At 37.3% G+C, this 24,513-nt stretch overlaps 1 protein-coding gene across 1 annotated transcript in view; it reads left to right on the top strand.

Annotated features, from left to right (window-relative positions):
- lrrc8aa (leucine rich repeat containing 8 VRAC subunit Aa) overlaps positions 1–24,513 on the top strand; it is a 59,663-nt gene that overhangs the window by 17,475 nt on the left and 17,675 nt on the right. The window contains exons 2-3 of the mRNA XM_056445795.1: positions 11,638–12,340; positions 18,107–18,715. Coding sequence (XP_056301770.1) covers positions 11,648–12,340; positions 18,107–18,715 — 1,302 coding nt within the window. The 5' untranslated portion in view covers positions 11,638–11,647. The remainder of the gene's footprint in view (positions 1–11,637; positions 12,341–18,106; positions 18,716–24,513) is intronic.

Here is a 24,513-nt window from a genome sequence, read left to right as displayed (position 1 = left end):
GATTTTAAGCAAAAAAAAAAATTGTGATTCACAATTTTGCCAGAATTGTGCAGCCCTAGTGTGTGTGTGCTTGTTTTTGTGAATTATCATCGGGTTCAACACTAAGGGCCAGTGGTTCAGATTTTTTTCCTACCCTGACAATTTTCACCGGCCCCACCAAAACAAGAAGTTAATAGCTAATTTACACATTTTTCAAAATAATGTGTCAAAAGCCAAACATAATTGTATACATACACTTTTTATTCAGCATATCTTTTCTTTAAATAATTAATTTCAATGATTATGAATATGTACAAATGTGATGTAACTATTCATTCATTGATTTTCTTTTCGGCTTAGTCCCTTTGTTAATCTGGCATCGCCACAGCGGAATGAACCGCCAACTTATCCAGCACATGTTTTACACAGCGGATGCCCTTCCAGCCGCAACCCATCACCAGAAAACATCCATACACACTCACTCACACTCATACACTATGGACAATTTAGCCTTCCCAATTCACCTGTACCACATGTCTTTGGACTGTGGAGGAAACCCACGCGAACGAAGGGAGAACCTGCAAACTCCACACAGAAACGCCAACCCTCTCCATCCTTCTCACTCTCCGCTCAGATGGGATGGTGGGCCAAATCAAAGGTTACTATGGGAATGGGCCACCTTTAGCTCGTGACATCTCTGTTTAAAAAGCTTATAACTCCAACAGAATGAGTCTTTTTGTTTGTTTGTTTTGTTTTTCCAGAAAGAAAAGCTGCACAGTTTCCTGTGAGGTTTGGTTTAGGGGTCGGGTGGGGTTAGGCCAATACAAAATACAGTTTGTACAGTATAAAAACAATGGAAACCTATTTCCATTCCACAATTCACAAAAACAAACATGTGTGTTTAGAGTGCAAAGGTTTGCGTTTGTTAATTGTTAATAGACTCTCTGGTGAAACTTTGAGATGTGCGTTTTGTTTCAAAAGAAATGTTCATCCACTTCCATCTTAATTTATTTTCATTGGGGTGAGTATAGGGATGATCATTTACATTTTATCGATCACTACTGCATCTTATCAATACTGTTATCGATGCTCTTTAATCTAATGCAAAAAACTAATTCCAGTTATTTTATTAAAGGAATAGTTCACACAAAAATGAAAATTTCTTGTTAATTTAATCACTCACATGTCATCCAATATAGTTTCTTTCTTCAGTAGAAGATTAGAGATCTGAATCCGTAGGCCTTGGTGACTGATATAATAGCAGTGAATGGTGACAGGTTTTTTAGATTAAAAATAAGCACAAAACAATAGTGATGGCTTCTGATGACACACTGAGGTCTGGTGAAGTGAAACGATCGGTCCATCAAAGAAATGTAACATTGTTTGTTTATATGTTAGCTTTAATTCACATCCTGGTCAAACAGTTCTCTGCGCATATGTAAATGCAGTGCGGGCACTTTTGCACACACTGAAAAAAAAATCCCTAAATTAGCAGTTATCCATGTATTGTGATTCAAGTTTTGATTTTTTCCTTGTTAATTATGCTTCTATGGGCACTTGATCTTTCACCCAACAACTTTTAACCTTGAAAAGCTCAAAGGTGACTTTTATGAACATTTTTAATAGTTTAAAGTGATGTATTGTCTGTGTTGGTGTTGCACTGTATATTACTTTACAAAAACCTTTGCACAGTTCCTGTTACTTTTACAGACTTATTTCTCTATCTCTCTCTCTCTCTCTCAATTGAAATCAAATCAATTAAATAATTGCTTTATTGGCATTACAAATGTATTGGCATAGCAGTTCTAAAGTTTACATAAAAAGTAACATGCATGTGTGTGTGTGTATATATGTATGTATGCATGTATGTATGTATATATTTTAATATATAAAAAAAAAAATTATATTATAAATTTAATTATATTTATAAATATAATAATTAAATAAAATATCAACAATACATCATATTATTAAATATTCAATTCACTTCACCTTTATTTGTATAGCGCTTCTACAATGTAGATTGTGTCAAAGCAGCTTCACAAAGAAGATCACAGTAAATAGGAACAGTGTAGTTCAGTTTGTAGTGTTTAAGTTCAGTTCAGTTGAGCTCAGTTCAGTGTGGTTTAATAATCACTACTGAGAGTCCAAATATTAAAGAGCAAATCCAACGATGCGCAGCTATACAGATCCTGAACCATGCAAGCCAGTGGCGACAGCGGAGAGGGAAAAAAAACTTCACTAATGGCGGAAGTGAAGAAAAAAAACCTTGAGAGAAACCAGGCTCAGTTGGGCACGACCATTTTAATTTCTCCGCTGGCCAAACGTCTTGTGCAGAGCTGCAGTCTCAGCGGCGGAGGCTGGAAGCTGGCCTCAGCGAAGACTCGCCTGTCTCTGGAGCGTCACAGGAATCAGTCTCATGTTCTCCACTCTTCCATGACCATCACAGAAGCTGCTCAGGATTCGGCCTGGTCCAGGATATAATCTCTCTCTCTCTCTCTCTCTCTCTCTAGATAGATAGATAGATAGATAGATAGATAGATAGATAGATAGATAGATAGATAGATAGATAGATAGATAGATAGATAGATAGATAGATAGATAGATAGATAGATAGATAGATAGATAGATAGATAGATAGATAGATAGATAGATAGATAGATAGATAGATAGATAGATAGATAGATAGATAATATATTATTTCAAACTACTAAATTGTAAATAAGTCACTTTGTTTAACTGTTGCTGTGAATTATCAACAAAAGTGTACAGAGCACAGATTAACATCCCATAATGCAATTCACTTTAAATAAAAAAATAAATAAACGCAATAATCACAAAACAATTAACAGATTTTTTTTACAGAGCAACTTAAAATATTGCTGAATCAAATGTAAATATTGTACTTTAAGACTTGCAACTTTCTAATCACTTTTCTATATTAATGGTTCTGTGTGTCCCTGTGGTGGTGCGTAAGATTACAGTTATTCCAAAGAGTAAAAAGTAAGTAAAAGTACACCATAAAATAAACAAGGCTATTATTTTTTTATGAAATGAACTGACTTGAGATATTCAGCAAAGTGTCACCTGGACAAATTGTGGAATTTTTATCATACATTAACCTTAAACATCTTATCTAATTTGTGTATTCAGTTGTTTGTGGTTTTCATTTGTATTTTCATTAAAGAAATGTTTTTCTCATATATTGTCTCATTGCTCAGTAGTAGATGTGAGAGCAAATGATGCCTTTGTTTCCATTTTATTTATTCTTAAAGCTTAGCATAAGTAGAAATTAACAACCTTTTGGGGTAAAATGTTTAATTTAAAACTATAGTCATTATTCGCACGTCACTCCAAAACAACAGGGAAGTGGAGCAGAACAGGAACAAAACAGGAAGGTTTAGTTGTTGTTGGTGTTTCTTTAAGGCACTGAGGTGTTCTTGGGGTAATTATCTGTGGTCTGTGTGAACGGTCAGTCTGTGAAAATGTGTTTCTATCTCTGTGTGAATGGTGTGTGAATATTCAGTGTGTGTTTGAGAGATAAGGACGTGTTAATGCAGGATTGCTCTCTAAAGTTTTTATTTTTGGTTCTATTTGGCTAAAACAATCCAAACTAATTTACATTTTCTTGAAATAAAACACGTGTCAAATGAAGTGTTTAATTGAAAATCTGATTAATTTTGGCAAAGTGCTAAAAGGAGAAAATCTACAGTGTGTAAAATACATTTAAAAAAATTTAATGCAACAACTTAAATTAAAATGACAACTCAAAGTATGAATAAAAACCGTGGTAAAGTCTGATAAGCAAGTAATGATCATCTAAAAAGTTTACCATTTTATACTAAACTCTATTGTTTTTATTGTGGTATAGCTAAATGTTTCTTGTGATGGTTTTTTATAATTTCTACACGCATATAAACTATTAATTGACTGAATTTACAGAAATGGTACTATATTATGATTTTTACTTATTTGTTTATTTATTTTATTTATTTATTTGTTTCTTTTTTCTTTATTTTCTTTTATTTTATTCTTTTTTTATTTCTTTCCTATTCGTTTTTTGTTTATTTATTTTTGTTGGTTTTTATTGCTTTTTGTTTATTTTTTTAGTTTTCTTTATTTTTAATTTAATGTATACATTTTTTTATTCATTTTTATTTAATTTATTTATTATTATTTCAGTTTTTGTTTTTCTTTTTATTATTATTATTAGTCTGGTTTTATTTATTTGTTTATTTTATTGTTTTTTTGTATTTGTTTTTAATGTAATTTTGTTTTCGTAACTTTTTTGTTTATTTTTTATTTAAGTTTTTGTTTTTTATTTATTTATTTATTCATTATTATTTTTAAGTTTTAGTGTTTTTATTTAATTTTGTTTATTTTTAATTTTATTCTTTGTTTTGTTTCTTTTTCTTTTTATAATTATTAGTTTAATTATTTTCAGTTTTCTTTATTTTTAATTAAATTTATTTAATTATCATTTTTGTTCTTTTTTAATTTTATTATTTAAGTTTGTTATTTATTTATTTTTTGTTATTATTTTAAAGCTTGTTTATTTTTTATTTTTTGTTTTTGTTTGTTTGTTTTTTTTTTTTTTTTTTTTGTTTGTTTTTTATTATTATTTTTAAAGTTTTTGTTTTATTTTATATATTTAATTTGTTAATTTTTTATTCTTATCATTTATTAGGTTTTTTTGTTTTGTTTTTGTTTATATATTTATTTTACTTTATTTATTTATTTATTTATTTGTAGATTTGTCATATCGCCCCGCCTCAAATCAGTACTACAAATAATAAAAGCATGCATCTTAAATGTCATTTGCATATTGTAGCCTCTGGAAAACACTTTTGGTTTAGATTGTACAGCCATCCTTTGCTCTTTTTAGTGAAGTAACAGCACACCTCTAGAGCTTTAGAAATGCTAATCTAACCATGCTTTAATTGGCTCATAACCCTTAAAAGGGCCCCTCACATGCAGACATGGTGCTTTACATACACATCGGTATATACATTTACACTAAATACTGCCAGATGGCTAATCATCCTAAGCACTTTCTCCAAATGAGCAACACATTATTTGAAAGAGCACACATTCGGTATACATTGTTTAGCTGTATATTGCTCCGCAGAGTGTTTTGAAACGGAGGCGCTCCAGTAACTTGGAGTCGTTTCAGCTCAACGTGGAATTTTTACAAGGTCTCTCAATAAACAATTGCTGGGGCCTTTTCGGCATTTTTCTCTGCAGCTCCTGAATCCCAAATGGAAAATTCCCAGCCTTTCTGTGTCTAAGTTTAGACGTTCTTCACTGCCATTCTCAATACACACAGAGTCACTGATTCCAGACTCTCATAAAGAGCAAACACGGATGCTGAAAGCTGGAATCATTGATTTTTGGGAAGGAAAGATAGATAGATAGATAGATAGATATTTTGTATGAACACCTCATTATATTGATCTTATTCCTGTTTTGAGTATTCTGAGTATATATTTGTTGCTTATTTTGTTCTATTTGTTGATTGTTTTGTATTTGTTTATCAATTTTTTTTATATATTCTACCTGCAAATATTGTTGTTTCTTAATATTTGTTTGTTTGTGAAGCGTTTTTTGCATGCATGTAGGAAAAGTGCTATACAAACTTAGTAAAGAGAGCTGCGCAGTGTATGCAAAAATTATGGTTATCGCAATAATAGTATATGCAATATCCATATCCCAGAGAAGTGCAGAAAATTTTAATTAGTTTTGTGTGCCAAGCATTTCAGCATGCGTTGTGTATCCAGATCTGACCAATCAGATGAGGCCTTAATTGTCTTCATCCCCACCTCAACAGTAGCTGAACATAGAGCTGAAAATAAATACTACTGCTGGGAGACAAGCGAGGGAAATGATAACATGACACGTATAACAACATGACAAAATCCATAACACACTTTAAAAAGAATAGTCTTTACGCTTTCAAACGAACCCTGGAGTGATTAGTTTGTGGTGAAAATATGATCCGAACTAAAACAGAACCTACCGCAAAAAGTGCTGCGCCTTTTGGACTAATCCAGCTGCCGTAGGCCGATGCGCTGTGCATTATGGGGTGTGTAGGAAAAATATTTGTTGACTGCGCTTTACCAACAGAGAGAGAGAGAGAGAGAGGGGGGGGGGGGGGGACATTACCTGATGGATCGTTGGTAATATTTCCGCAAGATGACCATGTCGCAGTTTAACAAAATTAATTCACACCTCCTCCTGAAGTGACGTGCGATGCATTAAAACATTGTTTTCCAGCCGCAGCCGCGCTTCATTCTCGAAATGTATAGTTTGTCTAAAGTGATGTTTACAAACTATATAGTATACTATGAGCAGGAATACAATCAGCCAGTGCAGTCATAGCTCCATGGTAAAAAAAACCCCGACATTTTGTGTCTGCCGGTTTGTTTACTTGCGGGAGTTTCAGTGCCGTTTCCCGAACGTGAATTGTGACCAATCAATAAGCAGTTTAGGAAATATGTTCAACAACAAGCATGGACAACAAGCAATCTGGCTTTAAGAAAGGCCACTCAACTGAGACTGCCCTGCTCTCGGTCGTGGAGGACCTCAGACTGGCTAAAGCAGACTCTAAATCATCTGTCCTCATCTTGCTGGATTTATCAGCTGCTTTTGACACTGTAAACCACCAGATCCTGCTATCTACGCTTGAGTCACTGGGCGTCACAGGCACTGTTATTCAATGGTTCAGTTCCTACCTCTCGGACAGGTCATTCAGGGTGTCGTGGAGGGGAGAGGTGTCCAACCTACAGCATCTATACACTGGGGTACCTCAGGGCTCTGTGCTTGGACCACTTCTCTTCTCTATCTACACGGCATCTTTAGGAACAGTCATCCAGAAACATGGTTTTTCCTACCACTGCTATGCTGATGACACCCAGCTATACCTCTCTTTCCACCCTGATGATCCCTCGGTTCCAGCTCGCATTTCAGCCTGCCTGTCAGACATTTCACTCTGGATGCAAGATCATCATCTCCAGCTTAACCTCATAAAAACGGAAATTACTTGAAGTCTCTGCCAACCCGACCCTTCACCATAACTTTTCAATCCAGATGGATGGAGCAACCATCACTGCATCCAAAATGGTAAAAAGCCTTGGAGTTACGATTGATGACCAACTGAACTTCTCTGACCACATTTCTAGAACTGCCCGATCTTGCAGATTCGCACTCTACAACATCAGAAAGGTCCGACCCTTCCTATCTGAACATACAGCTCAACTCATTGTTCAAGCTCTTGTCCTCTCCAAACTGGACTATTGCAACTCTCTGCTAGCCGGGCTACCAGCTAATTCTATCAAACCTCTTCAGCTGCTTCAGAACGCAGCAGCACGAGTGGTCTTTGATGAACCCAAAAGAGCACATGTCACTCCGCTACTCACCCGTTTGCACTGGCTTCCAGTTGCTGCCCGCATCAAATTCAAAGCTCTGATGTTTGCTTACAAAGTGACCTCTAGCTGTGCTCCTTCGTATCTGCTCTCACTTCTGCAGATATATGTGCCCTCCAGAAACTTGCGTTCTGTGAATGAACGTCGCCTCGTTGTTCCATCCCAAAGAGGGAAGAAATCACTTTCCCGAACTCTCACATTCAATCTGCCCAGTTGGTGGAATGAACTCCCTAACTACATCAGAACAGCCGAGTCACTTGCTGTCTTCAAGAAACGACTAAAAACGCAACTGTTTAGTCTCCACTTTTCCTCCTAATCTGCAATTGCCTCTCTGGCTATACCACTAACTGAGCCCTCTTTCTCTCTCTCTCTCTCTCTCTCTATTAAAAAAAAAAAAAAAAAAAAAAAAAAAAATTTCTACTAATGTTTTGCTTCTTAGACTTTTACACGCCTGAAACTTGTCTATAGCGCTTGTTCACTGCTGCTCTTATAGTTGTGTAAATTGCTTCCTTGTCCTCATTTGTAAGTCGCTTTGGATAAAAGCGTCTGCTAAATGACTAAATGTAAATGTCTAAATGTAAACATCTGGCCAATGAGTGATGTGGATTTTGTCAGATGACTGCATTTTGGTTCTTTTCATCTGGTTCGCACCAAAGCAATCAGTGTGGTGTAAAAACGACCCAAAGACGGCAGAAAATGCTACAATGTATAATTTATTGCCCTTGGTTCGGACCAAATGAAGCGAACTACAAATATAAAAGCTTCCTAAGAGGCAGCAATGCACTAACACACTGATGGCTCTGCCCTTAAGGACTGATGGCCCCGCCCAGAAAGCATTCCATGTGACCAGAAGTGAAAAAATGCATTTTGAAGGGGAAGGAAGGTTGTATTATTTGATGAAAGGTTATGAAGACAAAGAAGTTTTAAAAAAAGTGCATAAAGTGAATGAATGAACACATCGTTTATAACAAGCTCTACCATTTAGATATAGAAAATAAGTAGAGTGCATTTTGATTTCACGCCGACTTTAAGGTTTGGATAAAAGGATTGAGATTACATCGTCTATGAATGTCCTTACTGAAATAAGCTGTGTATGTGTGTAACTGTACTCCTGAAACACACAGAGAGGATGTTTTGCTGACTCACTCGAGCCACTTCCTGTGTCCATGATCTGAGCTCTGATTTTATTGCTACTGGAAGAAGCATAGAAGGAAAGAAGTCACAGGCTCAGAAAGTGAAACATTTTGACGTCATTATGTAATGCACGTTTATTGATTTGAATTCATGTTATTTTGAGGCAGACACTACCTTTTGCATGAGGTTAAAACTAAATAAAAGGCTTTTATTCAGTTTGATTCATGAAGTACGGAATAATTAACAACGGGCTGTTGAATAGGGAATGGGAATATGTCATCACAACGCAACACATCGACAATTTTAGGCCTGTTTCCACTGGACAGTATGGTACGGGTCACCTTTATCAGGCTTGCGTTTCCACTGCTAAAAGGGTACCAATGGTACTCTTTTGGTGGGCGTGGGGTACGACAGAATGTTTCAGTCAACATCATTCTCGCTCGAGAAAATGTCACAGTAAAGCTGTACGGGTCGTTCACATATCATATGAGAAGCACTTCTCACAAAACAGATGCTTTGCTTCTGTATAAATTATCATGACTAACCTTTCTACACTCTCAGAAATAAAGGTACATGAGTTGTCACTGGGGTGGTACCTTTTCAAAAGGTACAAATTTGTACCTAAAAGGTCCATATTAATACCTCAAGGGTACATATTAGTACCAAAAAGTACAAAAGTGGTACTCTTAAAATTTGTAGGTACTTGTATATATTTCTGAGGTACCAATATGGACCCTTCAAGTACAAATGTGTACCTTTTGAAAAGGTACCACCCCAGTGACAGCTTGCATACCTTTATTTCTGAGAGTGTATGAACATGATTTTATTATAACTGCAAATCAATGACCAATTCAATCAATGTGAAATGGCCTACTGTAACGTCTGCAATTATATAAAATAAATAAATAAATGCAATGTATATGAACACATACAGACCCTACAGTCTCTGATATGTTATCAATTACAGCAGAACTACACACAACATACATTTTGTCCTTATTTGGGTTAAAAAACAATGTGAAACAAAGCCCACAGTAACCTCTCATCTGTGTCTGTAGCCTCTGTTAGAAAGGAATTCCATCATTCTGACTTCATAATAGTCCAACAGGTGGTGATAATAGTTAAACATGACAGTTTATTCATCTTTTAGGTTGCTGAAAGAATCATTTGCTCCTTTGTTTTTTTTGCGTGTCAATTACTGAAAAGATCGGACGCCAGAGGCACTTCAATAATCATGTGCAGATTATTATCATCAGCTCAAGAAGTTCTTCATTTCAAATATAGACGCGCGGTAAGCACACACAAAGCAAAACCACTCGCACTTTAGACAGCCTTGTAAAAATTAAGGGGTACAGGGTAGATTCTGCTCTTCTTTCTGGCTTTGTGGTTGTTCATCGAGAGGACTACAAGGTTTGTTTAAGCTCAGGTCTTGAACATGGCTCGTTATTTTGTTATAATATATATATATATATATTATTATAGTGTAATGTCTCAGCTGTGTTTTTAAAAATGGTGCTTCCTTTGTTTTCATTCTCCTGGCTTGCTGCACAAGCTTGTGACGTTTCTCTGTAAACCAATAGTGTTCAGCTGCACGTCTAGCTTGGCCTTTTGGTACCCTTTTGTTGTGCTAGGTACCCTTTGCAAAGGCTACCCTAAAAGTGTTACGGTACGGTTCGCTTTTAGGTACCTTTTGACTGAAAATGGCCATAAAAGCATACCGAACCAAACCGTACCGTACCACTCAGTGGAAACGGGTCAGAGACAAGGGAGCCTGCATCCTATTAATCTTTGTAGGTTTCTGTATCGTATGTAGATGCACTGATTTGCAGTAAACTAAAAGCACGCACACCACAAATGCATACCTATCAACATTGGGATATGAAAATAAGGGATATCTTTGAATAACAGAGGTGTTAGCATCAAATTCCAGAAATGTCACTTAAATAAAATAATCTATAATGAAAACATTCAATTGCTTTCCTAACTTCATGCTCATTTAAGGCAAAATTTGTTCTGTTTAAAAGAAAAACACCAAGATCGACATGTTTAGATGATGTTGTTGTTGTTGTTGTTATTATTATTTATTTTATTTTTATGTGTATTTGTCTGTTCAAACACGCACCCAAAACCCATAGTGTCCATTTTTGCCCCGCTTCAAATCGTATGTACAGAATCCGTTTGGAAAACAGCGTCTATTTATCACTATAGATAGTGCATCTGATTGGGGCTGGGAGATATTGCAAAAAAAAAAAATCATGTTTCAAATCATTCATTCATTTATTTTCTTTTTCGGCTTAGTTCCTTTATTAATCTGGGGTCGCCACAGCGGAATGAACCGCCAACTTATCCAGCATATGTTTTATGTAGCGGATGCCCTTCCAGCTGCAACCCATCTCACGGAAACATCCACACACACTCATTCACACTCATACACTACAGACAATTTAGCTTACCCAATTCACCTGTACCGCATGTGTTTGGACTGTGGGGGAAACCGGAACACCCGGAGGAAACCCACGAGAACGCAGGGAGAACATGCCAACTCCAAACAGAAACGCCAACTGAACCAGCCGATGCTCAAACCAGCGACCTTCTTGCTGTGAGGTGACAGCACTACCTACTGCGCCACTGCGTCGCCTTTAATTTTACATTTATGAAGAAAAAGCTTGGTTATGAGATATGGTTAAAATTCCACCAGATAAAATTAATAGCTCTATTTGGAAAGGATGACACATTTTACATTGATTATGATGATTTTTATGCATCTGCTTTAAATATAATAAACTAGGGCTGAGCGATGGTATCGGTATTTATTGACCGAACACCACTGTCAATATCGATTAAGTTTGGTGTGTAGTTTCGATATGAAGGCTGTAGTTTTATTAAAATGTGGCTGCTAAGCATGCGCCTTGAAAGCAATGCCAATAAGTTTAGGAGGTAAGTTGCACGACGCACATATGGGAGCGACACGTGACGCACACTCATTTTCCAAATACCCCTTGTTGAAAAACATCTGAACTTAAAATCTGAACATCTGTTAGATTTTTTTTTTACTGCAGATGTCACATCCATAATGCTGGAATTGCTTGTATGTGTTTTTCAGGTAAACCGTCATGATTCCCATCACTGAGCTGCGGTATTTCGCGGACACCCAGCCGGCGTACCGGATCCTGAAACCATGGTGGGACGTGTTTACCGACTACATCTCCATCGTCATGCTGATGATCGCGGTGTTCGGCGGGACGCTTCAGGTCACCCAGGACAAGATGATCTGCTTGCCCTGCAAGTGGGTGGTCAACCAGACGTGCAAACACCACCTCAACGTCAGCGTCCCGCTTCACACCGAGCCCAAAGGCATCCAATACGACCTCGACCGGCACCAGTACAACTACGTGGACGCCGTGTGCTATGAAAACAAGCTGCACTGGTTCGCTAAATACTTCCCATACCTGGTGCTCCTGCACACGCTCATCTTTCTGGCATGCAGCAATTTCTGGTTCAAGTTTCCGCGCACCAGTTCCAAGCTGGAGCATTTCGTGTCGATTCTGCTGAAGTGTTTCGATTCGCCCTGGACCACGCGGGCGCTTTCTGAGACCGTGGTGGAGGAGAGCGATCCCAAGCCGACAGGGAAGATGAACGGCTCCATGGATAAGAAAGCCTCCAGTGTTAGCGATCAGGACGTGGAGGCGAGCGTCCCGATGCTGCAGAGGACCAAATCCAGGATCGAGCAGGGCATCGTGGATCATTCGGAGACCGGCGTGCTGGATAAGAAGGAAGGAGAGCAGGCCAAAGCGCTGTTTGAGAAGGTGGGTTTGAGATAAAGAATATCATTCCTTCATTATTTTTCCATTAGCTTAGTCACTGATTATCAGGGGTCGCCAGCGGAGCCACCAACTCTTTTGGCATATGTTTCAGACAGCGGATCCCCTTCCAGCTGCAACTCAGTACAGGGAAACACTCGTTCACACACATACACTACGGCGAATTTTTTACTTAATCCAATTCACCTTTAGCGCATGTGTTTGGACTGTGAGGGAAACTGAAGCATGCAAACTCCACACAGAAATGCCAAATAGTTGGTGCAGTAGCACTTCAGGGCGTCCCGAGTTCGAATCCCGGCTCGAGGACATTTCCCGTCCCTACCCCCTCTCTCTCTCTCCCACTTTGCTTCCTGTCTGAAACACTGTCCTATCAACTTAATAAAGGCAAAAAGGCCGAAAATAAATCTTTAAAAAAAAAAAAAAAAAAGAAATGCCAAATAACCCAGCCGGGACTCGCACCAGAGACCTTCTTGCTGTGCGGCAACAGTGCTAACCACTGAGACACCAAGGCGCATTCACTTCAAGTGTATTTGTATAGCGCTTTTCACAATAATTGCTGTTTCAAAGCAGCTTTACAAAAGGCGTGCGCAGCTTTTTCAATACAATCAAAAACATAAAGGGTAAATTATTAGTTACCGTAACTGCTATTTTCTTTAATTAGTAAGAGCTTTTAACCGTTAAAGTTAGTATATATAAGAATAGTTAACCTGCAGTTACATAGCATATAGGTGGTGTCATTTAGGGCAGTGTTTCCCAACCCTGTTTCTAGAGTCACACCAACAGTAAATATACTGGATGTATTCTTTTTCTGAACTAATATTTTCAGGTTTTGGAGTCTCTTCTAATGTCCTGTGTTGATTTAGGTGTGTTTGACAAGGGAGAGGATGAAAATGTGTACAGTTGGTGTGCCTTTAGGAACAGGGTTGGGAAACACTGATCTAGAGGCCATTCACTTATTGCATCTTTTGCATGCACAAGGTTGTTATTTCCAATGGATCCATGGGGCTTGTGTGCAGTTTTCAGATGCACGTAGTTGAAAACATCTCAACTTTTCACTTGCACCATGAGTCATGCGACTAGAAGTAACCAATTGGCTACACACTTTGTATGTAATATACACAGTTCAATAATAATGGTAGACTGATGACCTCAGACAAACGCAGAGCGCTTAATCATTAGGGCTGCACGTCATTGGGATCATTGGGAAAATCTAAAATTGCGAATTTTTTTTATTTATTTATTTTTATTCTGCGATATATGTTGCAATATAAATACAATTTCACTAGATGAGTTGAATAACTATTTGGAAAAAATATATAATTTTAGATTGATTGGGACGACTCTGTAGGGAAGGTGCTTATGCATAAAATATAAGAAACAATCCACAAGCATAGATAAATTCAATAAAGGTACAAATTATATAAACAGCGTTTGATTGTTTTTCAAGGAGTCGTAATGTATTAAGTTATACAGTAATTGAATAATCAAATATTAAATAATAGTCCGTAGTCTTCATCTTATAAACAGTTCAGTAGAACTTATCATTATTAATTAGTCAAGGTTACAAACGATAGTTTCTTATGCCTGAATGTTTTTGAAACTCACACAGTCACAGGCCTCAAAAAACACTTGCAAAATGGTAAATAATAATACAGACTCAATATTGAGTATACTTGCAATGTGACTATTGTGAATGATTACATTGATTATAGATGCTGAAACCATATATTGTGCATCCCTGTTAAATGCTGCAATGCTTTTTAAGTTGTCTCCTAAATTAAATCTGTATCAGAGCTACAGCAATGGTTTGTCAGTTTCTCATCCTCTAAGAAAACATTAGATTTTTTCCCGCAGTTTGTTTAACAGATTTTTTGCAACACATTTCTAATCATGATAGTTTTAATAACTCATTTCTAATAACTGATTTATTTTATCTTTGCATGATGACAGTACAGAATATTTTACTAGATCTTTTTCAAAATACTAGTATTCAGCTTAAAGTTACATTTAAAGGCTTGACTAGGTTAATTAGGCAAGTTATGGTAATTAGGCAAGTCATTGTATAACAGTGGTTTGTTTTGTAGATCGTTGGTCCTCATCAATTGGTACCGGACTGCACAAGAAATCATTAATTATTTCTGTTTTATGTATTATCTGGGTCTGAACGATCTTTTATTTTGAAAAATGACTGTATTCTCTCGCTTGCTCCTCGGTCACTTGAGCACCAGATTTTAACCCACAAGCAGCAAAATGAGTAAGAAACAGACGTCTTTGGATCAGGCGAATCCAGCATGTCAGTGCAATATGGCTGGACGATATGGCAAAAAATTATATCGTGATATATTTCTTAATTTCGGTTGATACGATATAATTCCGATATCGATATGGACTATTAAAAAGCCAGGAAAAAACTGCCAAGAACGCACACAATGGATGTCTGTACACACAAATGTCTGCAAACTGAATTTGCAAAGTCTATAATACTTCCAGGCTCTTACAATTTTTTTAAATAATAAAATGAAATAAAAATAAATTTATAAAAAAGGTAAAAAAAAAAAAATTCATGTTCACTTAATTACCTAATTAAATGAAAAAGGTTTAACATGGACTAATATAGACTAATATTTTATATTATTTTAAATAAAACATTTTCATTATTTAACAGATTTAAATCCTTTTATTTATCACGTTCTTTCGGTTTTATCAGCTTTGCAACAACCAGATTCCTGATAAATATGTTTGTGTATTTTATTTTGTAAGTTTGCTATATGCCAGCATGCAGTGAGTTTATGTGCATGTGAGTGTTAATTTAGGTGTATATTCGAGGATCGAGTTGTACGGGTGTGTTAATGTGGGTGTTTATGCAAGGATCGAGGTTAGATCTACGTGCGTGTGTATGCGGGTGCATGCATGCATCAAGTTTATATGTATATGCGCAAGTTTAATACATGTTTTGAACATTCAATAGTATAGGTGTATATATGCGAGTAATTTATAGGTGTATATGCACGTGTTATGTATGTGTTGATGAGCGAAGTTTGATTTAAATCCTATGCGGCGCCTCATAGCCATCTGTGTTTGCTTCATTGCCTTCTCTTCTGACAACGCTGATTTGAAGCTGCAGAGCACCGAAACTACGTTTATCGAGACCTAAAAAGCAGAACCACTTCCACACCACTGCATTAGTCTTTCCTCTCCTATCAACTATTTCGTTTGCATTCTTACTTCTGGAAGCTTGTTCATTCACATGTTCAGGGCACTCATTTTGTAGCCAAAACTTTCTGCGAGTGCGATGGAGCGTAACCAACTGCTGAGTTCTGGCAGCGTGTCTGATGTACGTCGTCACGCAAGTGATATCACACTCTTTCTGACCTGCAAGTTTATATCGAAATGCCGGAAATGGGTTTACAAATCATATCACAGTTATTGAAAAAAATCTATCGCGATAAATATTGATATTGAATTATTGTCCACCCCTACTGTGCAAGAACATCATCTGATGGAGATCACAAATGATGGCAGCCTTTTAAGGGCCGTTCGCATATAGTGTCTTTTCTAGAGTTCACGCAAGTTCCTTATGTCCAATGGAGGTGTGTGGCTTGCATGCTCTAAGCGAACACGCTAGCGCCTTCCAGGTGCACACAGTTGAATGAATGCCACGAGTCATGTGACAATAACTGACCATTAGGCTTCAGCTTGAATGGAACATACACATTTCGGTAGACTAATTATCTCAGAGAAACACAGAACACCCAAACACTGCAGTGCTTTGTAATTTTCTCCATAAATTAAACTTGTATCGGAGTGACAACAAAGTTTAGTTTGGGAAGAGCACACCTCAGCGCATCAATTCTCACAACTTTTTACAGAGGAGCTGTTGAGAGCGTTCTCACTAATGGCATCTCCCTTTGGTATGAGAATAGTAGTGTATCTGACAAGAACACCATTAAGAGGATCATAAAGTCAGCTGAAAGGTCTGTTGCAGTCAAGATGACATCTATCGAGGAACTTTATCAACGACGTTGTCTGTCTAGGGCAAATAGCATTTTAAAGGGATCCAACCCACCCTGGCCATTGCCTGCTCACGCTTATGCCATCAGGCAGAAGCCTGAGGAGCAAATCAGTGCGGTTTCATGGTAGTTTTTATCCTGTCATTATAAGACTTTTGAATAATACCATTTCTTAAACACTATTGATAGCTAGTGTAAAATAATAAATCAATAAATAGTTAAACTAGCATAAATTATCAATCAACAACTATTATAACAAATGGTGAAATAGGTATTTTAGTATTAAGGGGCACCTATGGTAAAAAATCTACTTTTCAAGCTGTTTGGACAGACATATGTGCATGTATGGTGTATAGACTGTCATATTGGGGTGATATAAGCACACCCAGTGCTTTTTTTTTCAATTTAACAACATAAAAACGGTGGACCAATTGGAGCGGTTTTCAAACCGACCGCAACTTTACGTAGGAGAGTGGTCCCCCCGCCCACCAATATTGATTGACAGGCGCGTCATCATATCCTCAGTTTGTTGATTCACGTCCGCCATTTTCAGCGTGAGTCGAAGCGATATCACTAAAGGAACACCCTTGCTCTTGTTTTAGATGCAAGGCTCATTGGGCTCAACACAAGAGCAATATTCTCCACATTATCGCTTTAATCGGAATTATTGGTTGTATCTTTAGGTAGGTTTGCAAACATGTGTACTTCTCATTGAGTCTACCTTATACTTCAGTCGTTTGCATTTCTCGCGATCCCAGAAGCTCCCTGTGATCTTAACTAGCATGCGTTTTAGAATTCTAAACATCGGTTTCTATCAGGGTACACTCAAGTCGACGGCTGGGTGCTGCGGACCGCTGCAGAAACCTATATTTAGATTTCAATAATGCGTGGCGCGACGATTCGGGACACTTCATGTTTCTGCTGCGCCACAGAGAGTGTCTGGTGTGCCGTGTCACGGCATCGAGCGGCGCATCCGGTGCCTCAGTCAAAGTTAATTCATTGTGCGTGGTTATTAGTTTCTGTGTACAAGCTTAGCACTTGAAACTAGCACACAGTTGGCTGTAAAACTGTACAAAGACACAAATGATTTTGTACTCTCTGCTTGGTCTGTGTCCGAGTCGTACATGTACGACTGAATGGTGATCCTCTCTCTCCTTCTCTGAGTCTGCCTGTCAGACTCTGTTGCAAACGCAGAGCGGGTGAGCTCATGGCCCCGCCCCCTTGTTACGTTGGCGGGAAGCTGAAACTAATTTACATGTGAAGCAACACACCCCTAAATCATGAACTGTGGACACGCCCCCAACATGACACTTTTTAACACATTATAATAAAACAATCTGAATTGTGTTTTAAACTGAAGCTAAACTGGCACACTCAGAAGAACCATAATATTAATATTAAATCAGAAAAAAAGAGGTAAACTATGTGCCCTTTAAGTTACTCTCTACTGAGATTTTATTTAAATCAGGTTATATCTTAACCTATATATAGGTTATATAACTATATTTTAATATTTTTATGAAATTATAAAAGCTTGTTTATCATGTTAGGATTTTATAGTGTTTGTATAGTGATGTTTTTTATGTTCTTGTTGGGTCTGTTGCAACGTAATTTCGTTCTGCATTACAGTTTTATTGTGATGTTTTGAATGACATAATAAAGGAAACTGGAAATATCTGAAGAGGGAAAAAAAGAGCCAATAATTTTGACTTCAACTCTATATTTTTGTTTATTTTTTCAGGTAAAGAAGTTTCGCATCCACGTGGAGGAGGGCGACATCGTCCACCGTCTCTACATCCGCCAAATCATCATCAAAGTCATCCAGTTCCTCATCATCATCTGCTACACCATGTACTACGTGCACTACATCACCTTCAGCGTCACCTGCACAGTGGACATCGAGAGACTCACCGGATATCGCACGTACCACTGCGCTCATCCGCTAGCCACTCTTTTCAAGATCCTAGCCTGCTTCTACATCAGCCTGGTGGTGGTTTACGGCCTCATATGCATGTACACGCTATACTGGATCATCAGTCGCTCGCTTAAACGCTATTCATTCGAGTCTATCCGTGAAGAGAGCAGTTATAGCGACATCCCAGACGTCAAAAACGACTTCGCCTTCATGCTGCATATGATCGATCAGTACGACCCGCTGTACTCCAAGAGGTTTGCTGTCTTTCTGTCGGAGGTTAGCGAAAACAAGCTGCGGCAGCTGAATCTGAATAACGAGTGGACTCTGGAGAAACTCCGACAGAGGATCACCAAAAACTCACAGGAGAAGCTGGAGCTGCATCTGTTTATGCTGAGCGGGATTCCTGATACGGTGTTCGACCTGGTGGAGCTGGAGGTGAGTTGGGTTTACGGGGTTTTTACAGTGATTTATCAGTGGTGGAAAGTACTGAAAAATCATACCCTGCTGTAAAATCCAGCTTAAACCAGCCTAGGCTGGTTGGCTGGTTTTAGCTGGTCAACCAGCCTGGTTTTAGAGGGGTTTTGTCCATTTCCAAGCTGGTTTCCACCATTTCCAGTTTGGTCTTAGCTGGTCAGGCTGGGTGATGACCAGCCTAGCCAAGCTGGGAGCCCAGCCAAAACCAGCTATGTCCAGCTTAAACCAGGCTGGTTTTAGCTGGATTTAGCTGGTCATTTTCCAGCCTGACCAGCTAAGACCAAACTGGAAATGGCTGGAAACCAGCCTGGAAATGGCCAAAACCCCTCTAAAACCAGGCTGGTCAACCAGCTAAAACCAGCCAACCAGCCTAGGCTGGTTTAAGCTGGATTTATCAGCAGGGAAGCAAGGACTTGTTTACACTAATACGTTTTAGTTTTAAAACGCACAGATTTTGCTACGGTTACATCTTCCGTCCACACTACCGAGCCCCGAAAACGGAGCGTTTTGAAAACACTGAAGAGGCCGTTTTGGTTTTTAAACGCTGCTGTTCTGTGTCAGTGTGGATGGGGGAAAACGGAGACGTCTGAAAACGCAAGCATGGCTGCAGACATTGGACATCTGATTGGGACTTTTACCTCAATATTAATTGCAAGGAAATAAATAATATCTTAACAATAAAATGAAAACGTGATAGGCTATGAGGTACTGTCTATTTTCATTTTGATAATAACAACTTAACAGACACTAAAAATGTTGAGGCGTCGTGTAGCTGCATAATTATATGACCATCATCTTCACTGTATGCATATTTATACCAAAACACAGCCTATAACATAACTGCCTCCTTTCATTTTCATTGAAAAAAATGAAACATACCCTCTCTTTTGCTGAATACCAGTTTTAATATTCAGTAATGGCCATTATAAAAGTATAACGTACAATAAGTTTATACAATATAGGAAATAAAGGCGAGTAATCAGTCAAATGTGCAGAATCGTGTTCATGGTTACATAAATTAATATATCATCTCATCTTTGCGCTTGGCCAAAACACGTTACCTGAGAACAATAGATTCAACAGACCGAAGTGCCATTAGATAGAGACAAGATGAATTAAGTATCACGTTTAACAACTATTGTGAGTGTGTAGTATTTTGTCAATACGCACAGAACTCTCAAAGAAAATCTGAGGTAAATCTTAAATGAACTAAATCATGATAGCCTGACTTTTGTTGCGTGTGTAGTTAGTTACTTGCAATTGCAGCTCAACGTTCTCCTCAGAATATTCAACAACCTTACTTTAATATGAAATTTAAGCCGGTAACAAACAAAAGCAAAGTGCAATTGTAGTGATGAGACGAGTGCTGCGTTGAGGGATTGGCAGGAGGCGTGGCTATGCAAGACCACTCTCTTGTGCGTGCGTGTGTGTGTAAACTCGCTTACAGAGAGCAGATAAAGCCCCAACCGTCGTAGGACTGTCTGTTAAAAACTCTTGGATAAATGAAAAAGAGATACAGAAAGCTCAGCTTAAATTTTGCATTGATCCTACAGGAAAGCAGTATTAAACTAATTTAAATATTTCTGCTGTGTGTTAAAAAACTACGTTATGACAACTTAACAAACCCAAAAGGTTCGTGGCTTTTGAAAAAACATTTGAGGCTAAAACCCCAAAAGCCCCAATCATACATGACTATTTTCACCTAGTTTTAGTTGACGAAAACTGATGACATTTAGTCTAGTTTCTGTCAATGAACATAGTATTTTAGTCTCTTTTTTTTTTTTTTTAAGTAATGCAATTCTATTTAACCCAGTCTATACAATACAAGTGCCTAGTATATTTTCATTTTTGGGTGAGCTATCCCTTTAAATTACTGTAATTTTGGCTATTTAAAGGGATAGTTCACCCCAGAATTAAATTTTACCTTATCAAGTAGTATAATTTTCTTTTTTTTGGAATAAAATATCCATCAAATTAAGGTTTTTCTCAAATAAAATAACCAAATAAAAAAAATTTAAATAAGTTCTCCTTTAAAAAATATAAGTATTCAGTTTAGGATTGGCAATGTTGGTAGATATTCATTCATTCATTTTCATTTCGGCTTAGTCCCTTTATTAATCTGGGGTCGCCACAGCGGAATGAACCGGCAACTTATACAGCACATGTTTTTACGCAGCGAATGCCCTTCGAGCTGCAACCCATCTCTGGGAAGTTGGTAGATATTGATATTCATTTTCTTTTTGGCCTAGTCCCTTTATTAATCTAGGGTCGCCACAGCGGAATGAACCACCAACCAGCATATGTTTTACACAGCGGATGCCAGCACTGGCAAATACCCATACACACTCATTCACACTCATACACTGACCAATTTAGCTTACCCAATTGACCTATAGCGCATGTGTTTGGACTGTGGGGGAAACCCACGCCAACACGGAGAGAACATGCAAACTCCACACAGAAATGCCAACTGACCCAGCTGGGACTTAAAACACTGAGCCACCATGCTCCCAGATATGGATATTTTTAATGTTATTTTAAATCGTTTTACAAAAATTGTAGGATGAAAAAGGAATTACATATCCCTATTAGTCAGTATTTTGTTTGGGGGCCCCAATAAACACCAGTTCCAAGGGTTAGTTCTCTCAAAAATGACAATTGTCATCATTCACTCATCCTTCGCTTGTTTTTTTATTTTTTGTTCTGTTGAACACAGAAGATATTTTGAAGAATGTAGGAAACTGGTAGCCGTTGACTACCATAGTAGGAAAAACAAATACCATGGAAGTCAATTTCCAACATTCTTCAAAATATTTTCTTTTGCATATACAAGTACAAGTTCAGATCAGCTTCTTTAGTAAGCATCCGATGCCTAAAGGTTGTGTTTTATTCTGTGCTTCGCAGCTGCAGAGGAAAGTCAGAGCTGTTTCCTCCCACAGGGCTGTCATGTTTTTTTTTAACCCTATAATTGTAAAGGATGAAGTGTGTAATTTACATGTCATTAGCTTCACCAAATGAAACTGCACAGATAATGAGCTTTCTAGAGTCATATCGTCTATGCAATTCATCCAAAATAGTCCTAGTCCAATCACACATTATTCATTCATTCGTTTTCTTTTCAGCTTAGTCCCTTTTATTAATCAGGGGTCACCACAGCAGAATGAACCACCAAATTATCCAGCATATGTTTTATGCAGCAGATGCCCTTCCTGCATTCCGCAACCCAAACACTGGGAAACACCCATACACTCTCTCATTCGCTAAGGCCAATTTTAGAACTTGCAAACTCCACACAGAAATGCCAACTGACCCAGCCGGGGCTCGAACCAGTGATCTTTTTGCTGTGAGGCGATCGTGCTACCCACTGCGCCACCCATCACACTAATTATTCAGTTATTCTGTGCTTAAATACAGTTTAGGGCAAAATTATTACCCCTGTGAAAATTATTTTTATTGTTCAAATATTTATAAGTGGTGTTTAATGGAGAGACTAACATGTTTTTCAATATATTAGTTTTAATAACACATTTTTAATAGCGCTGCACAATGTATTGTTTCAGCATCGATATTGCAACGTGATCATTCACAATAGTCCCATCGCAGCATCTGCGGTGTTGAGTTTGTATTATCATTTATAATTTGCATGTGTTTTTGATGCTTGTTATTGTATAATGACTGTTTGTATAAAGCATTCAGGTATATGAAATTGTACCATTTTTGACCTTAACTATAATTAATTTGATTGAATTATTATCCATTACTGTACTTAAATACTGTTAGACTCAGGAAATGATAAAGCACTTTATTTCAGTAAGTATCTTTTTCTTGATTGGATTTATAGATTTTTATGCATAAAAATACTCAAAACACATGCAAATATCAAAATGCACTGCAAATAGCACGGACCACAACAAAAATATGTTCGGGGACCCCAAAAATGTCATAGATTAATTATTAGATTTTATGGAGATGCACCACCACTGCAGAATCATCCCAATGGATCTTAATTATAAATTCTTTCCAAATAGAGATATTAAGTCATCTGATGAAATTGCATTCATATTGCAATATACAGTTGAAGTCAAAATTATTAGCCCCCTGTTTACCTTTTCCCCCAATTTCTGTCTAATGGAGAGAAGTGTTTTTGCAACACATTTCTAAACATAATAGTTTTATTAAATCATTTCCAGGGCCGGACGGAATCTGCAGATCTTTTTAGCTATTTCTGCAGAGAATTTTGGTAAAACGCTGCAGATTTCTGCTGAATTATTTTGGGAGTATTATAACTAAAACCTTAAAATGTGAAATAAAAATAATATCTTTTTAACTTTTATTTAATGTTTACAATGCAAATCTAATTAGATTCACTTTATTTGGTAAACAAAGCAAGTCTCTGATATAATATCTCTACTAAAAGACAGAAAATATGACTGTACAAACTGCATTGTACATAAATCAGATGAACATTTTCATATTAGTCAATAATATTACTGTAATTAATTTCAAAAACTGAATAAATATGGATTTACACACATTTACTCAAGTAAATAAACAGAATTAGTGATGGGCTAAAAATCTGCGGAATTCTGCGTGCACAGATTCTGTGTGGGCCTACTCATTTCTAATAACTGATTTCTTTTATCTTTGCCATGATGACAGTAAATAATATTTGACTAGATATTTTTCAAGACACTTCTATACAGCTTGAAGTGACATTTAAAGACTTTACTAGGTTAACTAGGCAGGTTAGGGTAATTAGGCAAAGTATTGTATATCGATGGTTTGTTCTGTAGACCAGTGTTTCCCAACCCTGTTCCTGAAGGCACACCAACAGTACACATTTTTCATCCTCTCCCTAATCAAACACACCTGAATCAACTCAGCAGAACATTAGAAGAGACTCCAACACCTGAAGTTAATGGGTCAGATAAGGGAGACATACAAAATATGTACTGTTGGTGTGCCTCCAGGAACAGGGTTGGGAAACACTGCAGTAGACTATCGGAAAAAAATATATAGCTTATAGGGGCTAATAATATTGACCTTAAATGTTTTTTAAAAAATGTAAAACTGTTTTTATTCTAGCTGAAATAAAACAAATAAGACTTTCTCCAGAAGAAAAAATATTATCAGACATACTGTGAAAATTTCCTTGCTCTCTAAAAAAGCAATTCAAATGGGAGCAAATAATTCTGACTTCAACTCTCTATATATACTATATATAGTGAGTGTTTCTAACTTTGCAGAAACTAACCAAAGTCATGTATTGAGTGTAAAACACACTTAGCAAGTATGTTTAACTATGCAAATAAAAAAAAATTTTTTAAACTTTCCTTTTTTTTGGTTGATATTGTACACTGCTACTGAGACAGAGTTTGTAAATTTGAAGCTTTTCATACAATATACTTTTAGTTCAGGCGTGTCAAATTTACTTCCTGGAGAGCCGCTGCCCTGCACAGTTTAGTTCCAACCCTGCTTCAACACACTTACCGTACTGGAATCAATTAGCTTGACAAGGTGTGTTTAATTTGGGTTGGATCTAAACTGTGCAGAGCTGCAGCCCTCTAGAAACTGAGTTTGACAACTGTGGTCTAGTTGAATATGATGCTTAACTTACAAAAAATGACCTTCACATATTAAAAAAAATTATCTTTAGATCCCTTCATAGAGTCTCAATTGGATTTAAGTTAGGATTCTGGCTAGGCCACTCCAAAACGTAAATTTATTTTATAACTCGATGTGTTCTCTGCGTTTGATGC

The sequence above is a fragment of the Danio aesculapii genome, chromosome 21, assembly GCF_903798145.1.
Source record: "Danio aesculapii chromosome 21, fDanAes4.1, whole genome shotgun sequence".
Lineage (NCBI taxonomy): Eukaryota > Metazoa > Chordata > Actinopteri > Cypriniformes > Danionidae > Danio > Danio aesculapii.
This window is presented reverse-complemented; position numbering and strand designations above follow the sequence as displayed.